The sequence below is a fragment of the Malaya genurostris genome, chromosome 3 (genome assembly GCF_030247185.1).
Source record: "Malaya genurostris strain Urasoe2022 chromosome 3, Malgen_1.1, whole genome shotgun sequence".
Lineage (NCBI taxonomy): Eukaryota > Metazoa > Arthropoda > Insecta > Diptera > Culicidae > Malaya > Malaya genurostris.
Genome location: NC_080572.1, coordinates 133,896,973 through 133,911,536, shown reverse-complemented (window position 1 = coordinate 133,911,536; position 14,564 = coordinate 133,896,973). Strand labels below are relative to the sequence as shown.

Genomic DNA, 14,564 nt, shown 5'->3' with positions numbered 1-14,564 from the left:
TTATCATTTAAATCCCACGAGTTGCGAAGAAAGAAGTCGTCCACTGTGTCAGAGCTTCGCTTAACACAGTAAGGGAACACCCCAAGATATTCCGTTCACGACTGCATTGTTTAACCTCCTGCAGCCATTCAGCCATCGGCACGGAAATACACCTTGGCTTAGGAGTTCCTATTTTTGTGGCCTTTTACGAAATGGAACAGGAAACCAGTGGATCAATTCTTGGTAAAAAATAATTCCGCCGGATGCCACACGGCTTACCTGTTTGGTGGACTTATACCACCGGTACAGGTGGACCGTAGCGTTATTCTTAGCCAGTTGGGAAACCGCTACCGACACTACACGGCTATCTAGGCTGCTCAGAGAGGGAAGTTGACATTGATGGTCAACTTCCATGGATGGCCGAGCAGCCCAATTTTCAGTGATGGTATTAAATTTTTAACACACTTTACGATATATTTCCGGATCCGGATAAAATTCAAGCATTACGTGTGGGACCATTGGACCTTGCATTTGAACCTAAGTTTGTGAAAATTGGTCCCGCCATCTATGAGAATAGCTCGAACACATATTTTCATTTTTTAGCGCATGTTACCCCATAACTCCGGAACCGAAAGTCGGACCCAGATAATATGCAAGAATTTTATATGGGGCCACAAGACCTTTCATTTGAATCTTAGTTTGGGAAAATCGATTTAGCCATCTCCGAAAAAAAGTCGGTACACTTATTTTCACAATTTTTTGCTCACTTTACCCCATAATTCCGGAATCGGAAGTCGGATCCGAATAATATTCAGGAATTTTGTATGGGGCCACAAGACCTTTAATTTGAATCTAAGTTTGTGAAAATCGATTCATCCATCTCCGACAAAAGTGTAAAGAAACGTTACATACACACATACGCACATACACATGCACACACATTACTGTGAATACTACAATGCATATTTGCGACTCATGTCGATTATATTCATCTTCGAACTGTGTCTGTTGAAAGTGCACGGCAACGAGCTTCCAGCGACAATGAGATGCCAGATTGATTATACGACAGCTTCAACTGCAACATCGGGAAATAATTTAGAAGAAATACCGCTAGCTACATCAAGATATGATTTAGACGAAAAACCATCAGCAGCTTCACTCGTCTCAATATCCTCCCAGCACAGTAATCTAGCGGGTGATTTGAGGAATTCAAAGTTGTGGTATTTAACAAAGGTAACACGTCAGCTCTATCATTGAAACGGTGAATGGTTAGTGTCTTGAACAAGTGTGTGCAAGTGCTACAGTGCGGGGTAAAAAGTTACTGCTATGCGGTGTGTACATTAGGGGGGATAAAAGCCAAAACGTTGATGTGATCGATGCGCACATTTCAACGGTTTCGGAACTGTGTAGTAAAGGTTCTGTGAATGATATTGTTCTGGTGTGTGGTGATTTCAACCAGCCCCGCATTGTGTGGAATCAACGGCATGAAGAAACACAACCCGCTTGTTCTTTGTTGCCATCCGCTGCTGGTACAGCGCTGATCGACGGTATGGATTTTTTAAATCTACTTCAAGCAAACCAGTGCAGAAATCATCTTGGGCGATTGCTCGATTTGGTCTTTAGTCTTCGGAGCATCAATTAATAGTTGATTGTAGTGTTACTCCACTGCTACCTGTCGACCCGCATCATCCGCCTTTAGTTATCTTGTTGGCTGCTGACTGCGAAAACAATTCCCGGAACATTGACTCCACGAACGAATCAAGGCCATTAAATTATAGAAAAAGGCGGGTGGGTAATGTCAGAGACATAACTGGATGTCGTGAATACGAAAACAACTGACATGTTCCTTAACACTTCCGAATATCAATCAATTGTATGAATTATGTAAGCATTCCCCTTTTCCACATTTTTCGCAAGAACAAATAGGGCTTCACTTGATCTCGATTACTGTGAATTTCACACAGCGAAATGTGCAAAAATCTAACCAAACTGTTCTAGATTTGCGCTAAACTGAGGATATTTCCTTTCGATTTGCGAAAAACAAATCCTAATAGTTCTTTAGAAAACTTTTAGAGCCATTATAACGGCTGATTTTGTGTAATGCTCTTCACCGTTGCTTTTTCACCAATGCAAATGACTGGCAGCTGCGACGAAATCGCTCTTGTCGGAGGCGAAACTAGCTTTGCAAACGACACAAAATACATCTGCTCGCAGTGGCGATAGAATCCAAATTGATCCAATTTTTGTTGAGAGGCTTGTTTTTACCTGATTTCATTTGTAGCTTTTTCACTAACGGGCGGTCCAAACGGATATAAAAATAGCGCATACAGAATTTTAATGTCGATTATTTCATTTCGGATTTGCATTTCATTGAAAGAAACTATCCGGATGCTGTACGGGATCCATTTCTGCATTTCAATACTTCAATGCTTTTTCTATACACGCTTAAGTTGAAAAATTTCGATTCTATTGGTAGTTAGATTATATAAATCCTTCTACAGATCACTGAGCTATGAGCTTTAAAAATACGAGAAAGGCAAACGCGCCTTATGAATTATCCTCTTTGATTCTCGTTTATACCAAACATTTCAGAAAAGTTTAATTTTGAATTATTTGAGATTATGTCACACAACTGAATATTTTATCATAAAACTGTGATCATATTTCCGATGGCATGTAGCAAAAATTATGTTGATTCGTTAGATACAACAAGAGATATTCATGATCAAAAACTTATCACTCTCTCAGAGGGTAAATTTTGAAAAGGCACCCCATAGTAAAGTAAGTCGTATTCACGACAAAATTGATTTTGCTGCTTTACTTGAATTCTTGCAAAACGTTAACTGGAGTGCTTTGGACTTTTGTAAACTCGAAACGCAAATGCTCATCAATTTCTTCAAAAGTTTGTCTCGATGGTGTTGAATCCAGATCATCCTTGGAGTCATGTGATCTGTTTGCAAAGTTCTTTGCTTCTGTGTTTGTAGAAAAAACAGCCTCCGGTATCGATGCGGAAACCACCGCGGTGGATGTTCCTGAGAATTTAGTGCACATTGATACATTTTTGGTTACTCCCGATATGATTGTTGGCGCAGCGAAGAAGTTGAAACGATCGTTCTCGGCCGGACCAGATGGCATACCTGCAGCGGTGTACAGTCATTGCGCTTGTGCTTTAGCCGATCCTTTGTGCACTATATTTAACAAATCATTTGAGCAAGGTATCTTTCCGATGACTTGGAAGCAGTCTTTCATGTTTCCTGTATACAAGAGCGGTAATCGTACAAATATTAGAAATTATCGAGGCATAACTAATTTATCAGCTGCATCTAAACTGTTCGAAATAATTGTGAGCACTGAGGTACTTTTTCGTACTAAAAATTACATCTCTATTGATCAGCATGGATTTATGCCTGGTCGTTCAGTCAGCACGAATCTCTTAGATTTCACTTCCAGTTGGTTTTCGAGTCTGGAGAATAAAGTACAAATTGATGCAGTATACACTGATCTGAAAGCAGCTTTCGACCGAATTTACCTCCGAATACTCTTGTGCAAGATGTTGCGGCTGGGCGTCACACAAATGTTTACTGACTGGCTACGCTCTTACTTATGTGGTAGAGTCCTGCGAATTAAGCTCGGCTCTTGTGTATCATCTTCGTTTGGCAATATGGGTCCACTTTTGTTTTTGCTATTCTTCAACGATGCTGTTTCGGTGCTCGGAGTTGGCTGCAGATTAGTATATGCCGATGATTTGAAATTATATCTTGAAGTTCGCTCTATTGATGACTGCATCCGGCTTCAAAAACTTTTAGATACATTTGTCGCTTGGTGTCGTAGAAAATGGTTGATTGTCAGCATTTCAAAATGCCAGGTCATAACGTTTCACCGAATACTGAACTCAATTCGATTCGACTATGCAATGATGGACAAACGCTCCAGAGAGTTGACCATGTTAATGACCTTGGTGTTTTGTTAGATGCCAAACTTACCTTCAATCTCCATCGTTCATCTATAATTTCAAAAGCGACACGGCAACTAGGTTTTATTGCAAAGATCGGTCGTGACTTCAAAGATCCGTATTGTTTGAAGGCGTTATATTGCTCTTTGGTTCGTCCAATACTGGAAAATGCTAGCGTAATTTGGAGTCCTTATCAACTTACCTGGAACTTACGGATTGAGCGCGTTCAGAAACGATTTGTTCGTCACGCTCTAAGAAACCTTCCCTGGCAGAACCCGCTTGAGCTTCCACCATACCACGATCGCTGTCGACTGATCGGACTCGACTCATTGGAACGCCGCAGGAAAATTCAGCAAGCTACTTTCGTGGCAAAACTGATCAACGGGGATATCGACTCACCGAAGATGTTGTCTCAACTCGATTTTCGTGCTTCACAACGATCACTGCGCTCTACCAGTTTACTTCAGCCGAGATTTCATCGAACGACGTTCGGGTATTACGAACCGAGAACATCATGCTTGAGGACATTTAGCGCTGTTGAACATCTTTTTGAATTTGATGAACCAGCACACAAATTCGCGCAGAAAGTACAGCTATCTACAATTTTATGATTTGACTAATACATATTCATTAAGACCATTTTATTGTCAGATGAATAAATTTAATAATAAATAAATAAATAAATAAATTATTGGTGGTGTTTTGTAGGTTTCTAGAAATATCATCAGTTATTTGAAAGCCTAATGATGAAAAATTAAATTTAAAGTCTTACAATTAAAATAAAATATTTATTTTTCGAACTATTCAATCTATTTCAAGACTATCACTGAATCAGTCTTTTAAAGGCTATCTGGAAAATCAGTCCTTCTTAAAACTTATGCAAGTTAGGAGTGTCTTCTAGAAATGGGCAAAACCGTTCATTTCAAAGAACTGTTGAAAACTTGATAGTTGTACCGAAAGAATTAGTTCTATTGAACCGTTCTTTCGTTTTTCTGAAACTTTGTATGTTTCTTCGAAAATAATATGAGAGCTATAAATTATATTTTGTAGTAAACAGATTCAATAATAATAAAGTCTTTTTGCATGTGTTCTATCAATAATCATTCTCTAATAAACATTTTCAAAGTTCGCGAACTTCTACCAGATTCCTCAAACCAGCAAACGTTTCGAAAGACTATTCTATTAAGAAGTATAGAGAGCTATCGTTCTTCAATAAAGAACTCCAGTACACTCAATCTTCGAGGAAAACTAGTTCCTTTTTACCGTACGCGGACTGTCCATCTCTAGTATATTCCAATACTTTTTTAGCATGGTATAGTATAAGGTTAAAAATTTAAAATGAATGAACTAAAGCACAACACTCCTCCCTCAAACCCGATTACTTCTAACAACCAGTGGCATCTCGTGACAAAATTTACGGGTTGTGCACTGCTTATATGGTATGATATCAGAACCGTTTCGAAGTTGCAACTGAGACAGCAATTAGTTTTCAACTGCCATAAGTATAAGTCACTGAAGCCTCTCCTGAACGTGTGCATACAAGTTCTCAAAGAGCCTATTTGGCCAGTTGTGCAGTGCACGAGGTGCACATGAAGACGAGAGGTCATTGCTAACAACATATACGATATTCTTTCAGAGTTGGGTTCTGGTGAGAGAACAAAATCCTTCTAGAATTCTTTAAATGTACGCCCGTCACTTTGGAAAAACAACAACACGCTATGCCTCTAGTGACTGAGATGATCTAAATTTGACTCTCCTATCATCGACACTGAACAAGCTTTTACGAACTCTGAAAAACAAAATTCAGCTATCAAAGAAGGAAATCAAATATTCCTTGCAAACGGTGGATAGAATAAAAGTCGACAGCTTTGTCGCTTTTGTGAATCCTATTGAAATCAATACCAAGATTACTAAACAAGTATTGTCACAATTTGACATTACTAAGACAAATTTTGGTGAAATTGGGGAAATCATTGGCTGGCAACTAAAAACACGACCCCTAAGAATTCTTAAAAAAAATTATCAAACATGTTACCTGATGTTACTTTTACCATTATACATACTTATTCTGAAATTGGAAGAAAAACGCTAGAAAAGGTCTTAAGTGCAAATGACAGTTCCTCTTTCTTTACTCTTTCTTTCGATTATTACGGTCCTATAGGCAATCCTTCTATCTTACACTTTGTATAGAATAACGACTGAAACTATCAACTTTCGATCTTCTGTTAAACATTATGATTGAAAGAGAAAATAAGCAAAGAGAAACTGTCATTTGCACTTGGAATCTTTTCTAATATTTGTCGAGATTTAATAGAAATCCAGCAGAAGCATCCATATTATCCTTATTTTTCATTATGAGCATTGATTATGCTGTTATTGATGACAACTAAGAAAGCTCTTATTGATTTAAAATTGCTGAGGTGTTGGCTCCATTTTCAATGGATTGTGCACCATTGAATCTGTGAGGAACAATAAGAAGTTTAAAAACTTGCACTGAACTTCTAGATCACATACAAAATGGCCTTCATCTTTTCATTTATTGTATCAGGAAAATCATGATGCTGAATCGTTACTAAGATTAGGACTAGTAAATTTTTTCCCGGATTTGTTCTAAAATTCCCGAAATTTTCCCGGCAAAACCAAATTCCCGATTTTTTCCCGATTTTCCCGGTCACTTACCACCCTGATCACTGAAAGTATCGTTGTCTGATACAATTTTTTTATATCTTCTGGATGAGCACCCCACTAAGATCCTGTTATTGTTCGAAGAAAATTTACTCTTTGTCGACATTTTGTTACCAGATATCTAATGTGTCCTCCATACGTGCGTTTGAAATCAAACCACACCCCGAGATATTTGAAAATCAAAACCTGGAAGTCCATGTTGATGGAGCTTGTCTAAAAGAACATCAATGGAAACTGAATCAAATGCTCCTTTAATGACTACAGATGCCATTTGTTGTTTTTGAGCGAAGGCAATTTAGATGTCAGACGAAAGTAATGCAAGGCAATCATTCGTCCCTTCATTTCTTCGGAAGCCAAACTGAGTATCTGATAACAAACGTCGAAGAATAATCTTTTCGAACAATTTTCTGATGCATGACAACATTGCAATGGGTCTTTATGAGTTGTGATTGGAAACTGGTTTCCCCGGCTTTTGAATGGCGATAACTTTCACTTGCCTCCAATTAGGTGGAAAAATATTTTGCTCAAGAAACTTGTTGAACAATTCCAACGAACGTCTTTTTGCAAGGTCGGTCAGATTCTTCAGCAAATTGAAATTAATTCTGTCCAACCCAGGATCGTAATTATTACAAAACATGAGTGCTATGGAAAATTTCATCATTGAAAAGGGGCTATCAATGGTACCATTATTTGAAGAAGACTCCCAAATAATGCTATGCGTAGGAACAGAATCTGGACAAACTTTCCTCGCAAAATCAAATATTCATCGGTTCGAGTATCCTTCACTCTAATGTCCTACGTTACGATTCCTCATTCGTCTGGCCGTATTCCAAAGAGTGCTCATTGAGGTTTCTCTTGACAAACCTTTGACAGAATATATCCAATAGCTACATTTCTTGGCCCGAAGTATGTTCTTGTACTTGGTTTCTAAAATCAACAATTTTTCAAAATTCTGAGGAGTTCCTCCTCCTCGTTTTAAAAAAGTCTTGAAAGCATTTTATTTCGCGTGTTTATCATGGTGATGATGATTGGTACATGATCGCTACCGTGTAAATCAGGAAATACTTTCCAGGTGGAATCTAGTGGAATTGATGTCGAGCGAAGAGATAAATTGAATGCACTTGGACGTGCAGGATGTCTTGGAATCCGTGTCATGCTACCCATATTTAGTACCGTCATGCTAAAATTGTCGCAAATATTATATATTAAAGATGATCTGCTATCATTGTAAACGGAACCCTACATCATTCCGTGCGAATTGAAATCTATTAAAATCAAACATGGAGCAGGAAGGGCTTCGACAATTTCATTAAGCTGTCGTTGACCAACTTGAGGTCTTGGAGGAATATATACCGAAGCAATGCAAATGTCCTTTCTTTTAATGTTTGTTTGACAAGCAACAACTTCTATACTAGAAGTCGAAGGAATGTTTAATCTATAAAAGGAAAAACATTTCTTAATTGCTAAAAGCACTCCGCCACACGGAGAGTCTCTATCGAGACAAATGATATTAAAGTCATTAAAATTTAAGGCTGTTTGATGTCAGCCATGTTTCGCACAAAGCAAATACATCACATTTTTGACTATGCAACAAAACTTCAAATGAATCAAGTTTTGGCATGATGCTTCGAATATTACACTGCAGGACAGTGATTGAATCATTTGCGATTGAATCATGATAAATTATCTATCAAATGATACAAAACCTGAGAAAACTGGCCATTGAGCTGATAACTGTTTCGAAAAAGTTCTAGCTATTGAAAGGAATGCCGTTATGATGGTCTTTAGAGGTTCAGAAATATTGAATGCTGCGAAAATCCATTCTACAATTTCCGAAAACTTCAGTAATCCTGATGGTGGCTGTGAAACGGAGCCCACTGGATTGTTATCTTTTTATGTGCTAGTTTGACAAACCAGGAGGCACAGTTTTTGGTTTTAAATTTGGCATTTTAGATTTAACACGGGGATCTATTTTAAATGGTGTAATTTTAGTTGCCTTTTGTGGTAATTTGTGATCTAATAATCTCCTCTTAACAGACCCTTGAAGAGTGACAAACGAGGTATCTTCACTATTTCCGTCAGAGTCATATTTTGTTGCACGACAAGATTTGAAACACCGTTTTCATCGTTTTAAGCATTTCTGCATATGTGCGACCATGCTTTTAAAGAAAGCTTCCAGACCATGCTTTTAAAGAAAGCTTCATTTTGTCGTTACGCAACTTGAATGCAGCGCATACTGAAAGATTACGCGGACTCTCCCTACAATAAACACATTTTTCAATATCTTTATCGCAAAGATTATCCTTATGATGCCCTTGACATTTTATACTTTTAGATTGATTACTGGAATAAGTAGCTGTATGTCCGAATTTTTTACAGCTCGTGCAATACATAACATGCGGTACGAAAAGCCGAACAGGAAGACGAATTTTATCGATATAGACATGGCAAGGCAACGCAGATCCGGCAAATATTACTGGAAACTGGCAGTGGCATGAGCAGGGTGCTGCGAGGCTTCGTTCATCACACATTAACAACGTAGTGAAATAGTTGGTTTGATAATGCCGAAGAATAAAGTACGGATGTGTAATGTCACAGACATAACTGGATGTCGTGAATACAAATATAACTGAAACACTTTCTTCTTACTTTCGAATATCAATTAGTTGATCACTTGTATTGATTGTGCCAGATTTCCCCTTCTTCACTACTACAATTTGAAACGATGCACCTAAACTGAGTTGGTGCTATGCATTTTATATAGAAAATCAACAGAAAGTTCCGAAAACTAGTACGAACTCCAAGTGCTTGAAAAAAGGGCCGTATGTAGTACATCAAAGTAAAATTTCGCTTAGTTCTTTGGGAATATGTTAATGGTTCTAAAAAACCGATTCGAAGAATTCAAGAATTAGGAACTGGACCTGAGTTCAAAAACTAAATTTAGAAGTTCTTAGAAAGAAGTCAAGCTCAGAATTCGATTGCAATTTAGTTTCGAAACTGAATTGAGTTCCAACATTCAGGCTCTGAATTTTAAACCTGTATTCTGCAACTGAGTTCCTAAAACATAGTTTTGAAACTAAATTCTCCTCCTGACGATCGAAGTTCTATTGAAAGCACGATTTGATCGTTTGAGTCTTTATACCACGCAAAAGGTCTGCTTTCATTGCCGATTGCTTTCTTTTCAATATCTCATATTACCATGACAGTCGTTTTGGACACTGATTTGTTTTGCTGGATGACGTTGTTAACCCTTGTGAGTTGGTGGATGGTAGATCTTACTTTCCGGAACCCAAACTTTTCTTCCAGTAATATATTCTCTTCATCTGTGAAAGCAAGAATTCGCCTTTGTATTGACTTTTTAAACAGCTTGGATAGGGCAGAGAGTAAGCTGATGGGCCGATAGCTCTTGGAAAAGGAAAGATCTTTCTCCGGTTTCAAAACTGGGATAACTTCCACTTCCAGTTCCACATTGAAGGGAAGTAGCTAAGCTCGAAGCACCTGTTAATTTTAGGTAAGAAAACAAATGAGCGAATACTCAAATGTTTCAGCTCAATGTTGAATGTGTTGTCGAAAACGGGGGCCTTCATATTTTTGGATTTTTTCACAATAGCCATCAGCTCATTCGCAGTCGCAGTAGAGTACTTTCCTCAGGAACAAAGCTGTCTGATTGGTCATCCTCAGCTACTCTATCTGCAACGGCTCTTTCATGTGGACTAACAATATTGAGTCCTAAATTGTGAGAACACACAAACTGCTGGCCTTCTATACTAGTATGATTAAAGGTATTCCTTCAGCTGCGTCCTGGGGTGACATCGGAGGAGGAATAGGCTTCGGTTTTTTCTTAAGCACCTTCGTTAAGAACCAGAACGGCTTTGAATGTGGGAGATTTTCTCGAGTCTTTTGCGAAAGTTCCTGTTGCGAAGCTCAGTTATCTTTTCCTTTTCAAGTTGTTATAAGAGGTCTTCTTATCTAGGATAACAGTTCGTTGATACTGCCTGCGGTAGATATTTCGAAGTCGAATGAGTTTCTTGGTTTTTCAGTTATTTATGGCTATCTCACGCGTTGTGGTAACGTCCACATGCCATCACACTGCTACCGTCAAACTTAACTGTTGGCTTGACAGCATGGTCGAGCGATCCGCTAATCAGTTTTTCTGCGGAGGCATGTTAAGCGTCTGCCTCCTTAAGTTTCGAATTTAAACTCACTGGTTCGTAACATATGTTTCCATTCAGTTCGTGCTCGAATCTCCGACGCAGTCGAAAAAGGTTTACGGTCGATACGACAGAAAATATTTTTTCTTTAAAGGAAAAATATTTGGTAATACTAAATGAAAGGAGCTAAATCATTTCTATATTTACAGGTTTCACTATGTATACTACATGTGTGATATGGCTGGCATTTATTCCACTGTATTTTGGAACAGGAAATAATGTTCAACTACGCATAACATCAATGTCTGTAACAATAAGCTTATCAGCCACGGTAACCCTGGCCTGTTTATTTTCACCCAAGGTAATTTGATAAAAAAAACCATGACAACATAATTTAACCTATTTAATTCCACAGCTGTATATCATACTTATACGACCGGAACGCAACATAAGGCAGAGTATGATGCCAATTCGATATAGTACTATTAACAAAACTACAGGATCTGCGCAATCTTCAATGATGGCAGCTGTTATCGTTACAGCCGCAACGTGCAATGAGAATGAGAAGGTGATAAAAAATGTTTCAAACGAAAATATTGCTGGCACGTTTTAAAAGCGAACAGTTAAAATTAAGATCAGTGCAAGGCATCCATACGAAAAAAATACTGTACATTACTTGTTTCTGTCAAGTTTATAAATAAACCAAAATATTCGTTAATTTTCTTTTACTCAAAACAAACCGAAGAATTATACAACCACACGCTTTGTTCAATATTTGTATAATTATTTATTTTTAAACATTCCAATTATATATTAATATATATATATATATATATATATATATATATATATATATATATATATATATATATATATATATATATATATATATATATATATATATATATATATATATATATATATATATATATATATATATATATATATATATATATATATATATATATATATATATATATATATATATATATACAATATATATATATATATATATATATATATATATATATATATATATATATATATATATATATATATATATATATATATATATATATATATATATATATATATATATATATATATATATATATATATATATATTGATCTACGATACAGATAATTTCTTTCTCTGAAGCATTATCCGATCTGAAAAATAATGAATAATGAATAAAAGCTAAACTATTCATTTATTGAAGCACAATCAACTATTGATCCGTCATTTAGGAACTCACTATTGATAACCAAAACATCAAGTAGTTCTTCCATATTAGTCATATGATTTGTAAATGGAAAAAAAGAATTTATAATTGGCAATGTACATTCGTTCAGCTCCATTTCAATGTTCGTTTTATTTTCACTCTTAGACTCAACTTCAGACTGCAAGTGTATTTCTTCACTGGATTCGAATATCTGTCCAGTTTGCACGATTTTTTCTAGCTTATAAATATTATCTAGGACGGATCTGTTGAAAAAGTCGATTTGCGGATGACCACCATTCTTTATCTCTAAAAATGGAATCCAACGGTAGTAGCATTGATGCCACACTTCAACGTCCCGTAAAGTAAATTGAGGTTGTAGAAACATGCTCTGTGGATTGTGAAACAATTGAATTGATACGAATCATGTTTAAAACAAAAATAATCACCTGTGGTTGGATATCAGATGTGTCAGTATATGTGCCCGAAGCACAGGCAAAATCATTTGATGATTCTTCCATAAACGGATAACGATACACCGATGGCGATAATCGTAATTTGTGCCCTTGTGCACTTTCTTCATTGACCGTTTTTTTGTACAAAGGATTACTAAACAATGCAATATCTTTATCGCTAAATTGTTCTTCCCAATCCCATGCCGGTCTCAGAATAATGCGATCATTTAGCTGTGCAATGTGGCGCTCCGTTTCGCTATTGAACTGGAATGTATCAAAAATGGGGAGAAATACACAGTCCCAAATACTTGTCAGAAAAGTTTCAGAAAATTCAAATTCTTCTGGAAATTGCTGCAATAATTGCCAAACGCAATCTAAGAAGAGAAGAAATATTGGACTTCGTTCTGTCGAATTTTCATCAGTAACGTGACCTATGCGATCACTAAACGGATGGCCTAAGCTAATCCATTCTTTTTGTATTAATGTTTGAAGCCCATCAATTGTTCGAAAACTGTTATCCAACAATAGTTGAACTAAGCTAGCTAGAACACAACACATGTCACGACTATTGATCTCTTGTAATACAACACTGCATCCATTCATCAGCATTTTGGCAGCTGCTACTGATTGTTTCAGACATACTGACACATATAGCAACCAGTAAGTCTTATCAAGTAGCAAATGAAATCTGGAATCTTGAGCCTAAAAATCAAAATTTTAACTTCAGCCGATAAATAACTTTATTGATACATACCATGAATTCACTATCATTTTCAGGAATGCAAAGTTTTCGAAGTTTGAGGTAGCTTAAATTGACTTCTTGGATACTTGGGAGAAGTTTGGATAGTTCCATTAAATGTGGAGCCTTCTTCAGTGGATCGCATTTCCTAACGTGCTCAAGCATTGTATTTTCGATTGTGAAACTGGCGATTTCAGGACTTAATTCAGCCATTCGTACAAGGGCAGCATTTCCAATACTCCATACCTGTAAAAGATTGAAACCAAATGGATGTACGGGTTTAAAATAAATTCTCAATTGATTTTTGCAAATGGCACTATAAGCAAGTAACACTCTTTAATTACTTTTTCTTTCGGTTATTGTGACGTGATTATAAATGTTTTTGTGAATTTCAGTAGTAAAGGTGGGACCCGTGAAGTAATTAAAAGAAGAGAAAACTCGAACTTTCGTGCAACAAAAAATGTAATAGCTTTGCGAATGTTCATTTACATTGTAATCAGTTGAATTTTCACGCACCGATTCAAGTTTCTTAAAGATGGCGTCGTTACACGAAAATTACGTTCTTTTGTAACTCAATAATCAATTTGACAGCTATCCAAATTCGTCACCCACCAACGAAATAGGGTATCTGTAAGATCGGTTGTATTTCAAACCTACTCAAGTAACCCAAGTAGCACGTAAAGTTGCTGTCCTGTATTTTTCTACAGATTGTGCAATTTATCAAAATAGTTCATGTTACTATTGTAGTAACTGTTGTGTTATGGAAGAGCGAAATTTTTCTGTGTTGTGCAACATATCTTTAAGTTCTTCCGTTGTCACGAACATTTATTCACAATTATTGTGCAACTGATACAAAAACTCATGCATCGTTCCCATTACATATGCAGCAATTAAATCAACGAAAAAACAATTGTGAAACTCATGGGAACTACTACGTAATGTAAACAAGAATTGAATTGATGCTTACAAAACCATAGCAAACACAATTTCTAATCAATAGGTTTCACATTTGATTTTCAATACAGCTGCCCGTAGCACAAACATGGAACTTTAAAAATATTCTGTACATAAACAAATGGTTTTGATCTTTTATGTTTTAGTAAATAGAAAATCGACAATGAACTGCATTTTTATGGTGAAACATGTCTTCGTACGCCAGAAATTTTCAAGCGCCTTTAGAATGTACGTGTTTTGATGATTGCACATTAATTTCTATGAAAATAACAATCTATTCTTCTCAATGAATATGATCGGAATAGTGTTTAAAATATGTATAAGAAAGCTATCAAGCATTCATACACCTTTTCAGACGATTTCAATCATATTGATGTTAAATTAATCTGAAAAATCTTGAAATGAATTTTTCTTCAATATTTTCCAAAA

At 36.5% G+C, this 14,564-nt stretch overlaps 2 protein-coding genes across 7 annotated transcripts in view; one reads left to right on the top strand and one right to left on the bottom strand.

Annotated features, from left to right (window-relative positions):
• Nucleotides 1-11,506, top strand: part of LOC131436715 (metabotropic glutamate receptor 8-like) — a 498,361-nt gene extending 486,855 nt beyond the window's left edge. For 2 of the 3 annotated variants that reach the window (XM_058605585.1, XM_058605584.1), the window contains exons 13-14: nucleotides 10,977-11,128; nucleotides 11,183-11,506. In XM_058605585.1, the coding sequence (XP_058461568.1) occupies nucleotides 10,977-11,128; nucleotides 11,183-11,380 (350 nt within the window). In that variant the 3' untranslated portion in view covers nucleotides 11,381-11,506. Of the gene's footprint in view, nucleotides 1-8,995; nucleotides 9,197-10,976; nucleotides 11,129-11,182 lie in introns of those variants that run through there. The other variant, XM_058605586.1, reaches the window with a different exon arrangement.
• Nucleotides 11,507-11,959: 453 nt separating this feature from the next.
• Nucleotides 11,960-14,564, bottom strand: part of LOC131437280 (myotubularin-related protein 10) — a 271,863-nt gene continuing 269,258 nt past the window's right edge. For all 4 annotated transcript variants that reach the window (XM_058606524.1, XM_058606525.1, XM_058606521.1 and 1 more), the window contains 3 exons: nucleotides 13,197-13,427; nucleotides 12,437-13,144; nucleotides 11,960-12,378 (listed from right to left, as the gene is read on the bottom strand). In XM_058606524.1, the coding sequence (XP_058462507.1) occupies nucleotides 11,971-12,378; nucleotides 12,437-13,144; nucleotides 13,197-13,427 (1,347 nt within the window). In that variant the 3' untranslated portion in view covers nucleotides 11,960-11,970. The remainder of the gene's footprint in view (nucleotides 12,379-12,436; nucleotides 13,145-13,196; nucleotides 13,428-14,564) is intronic.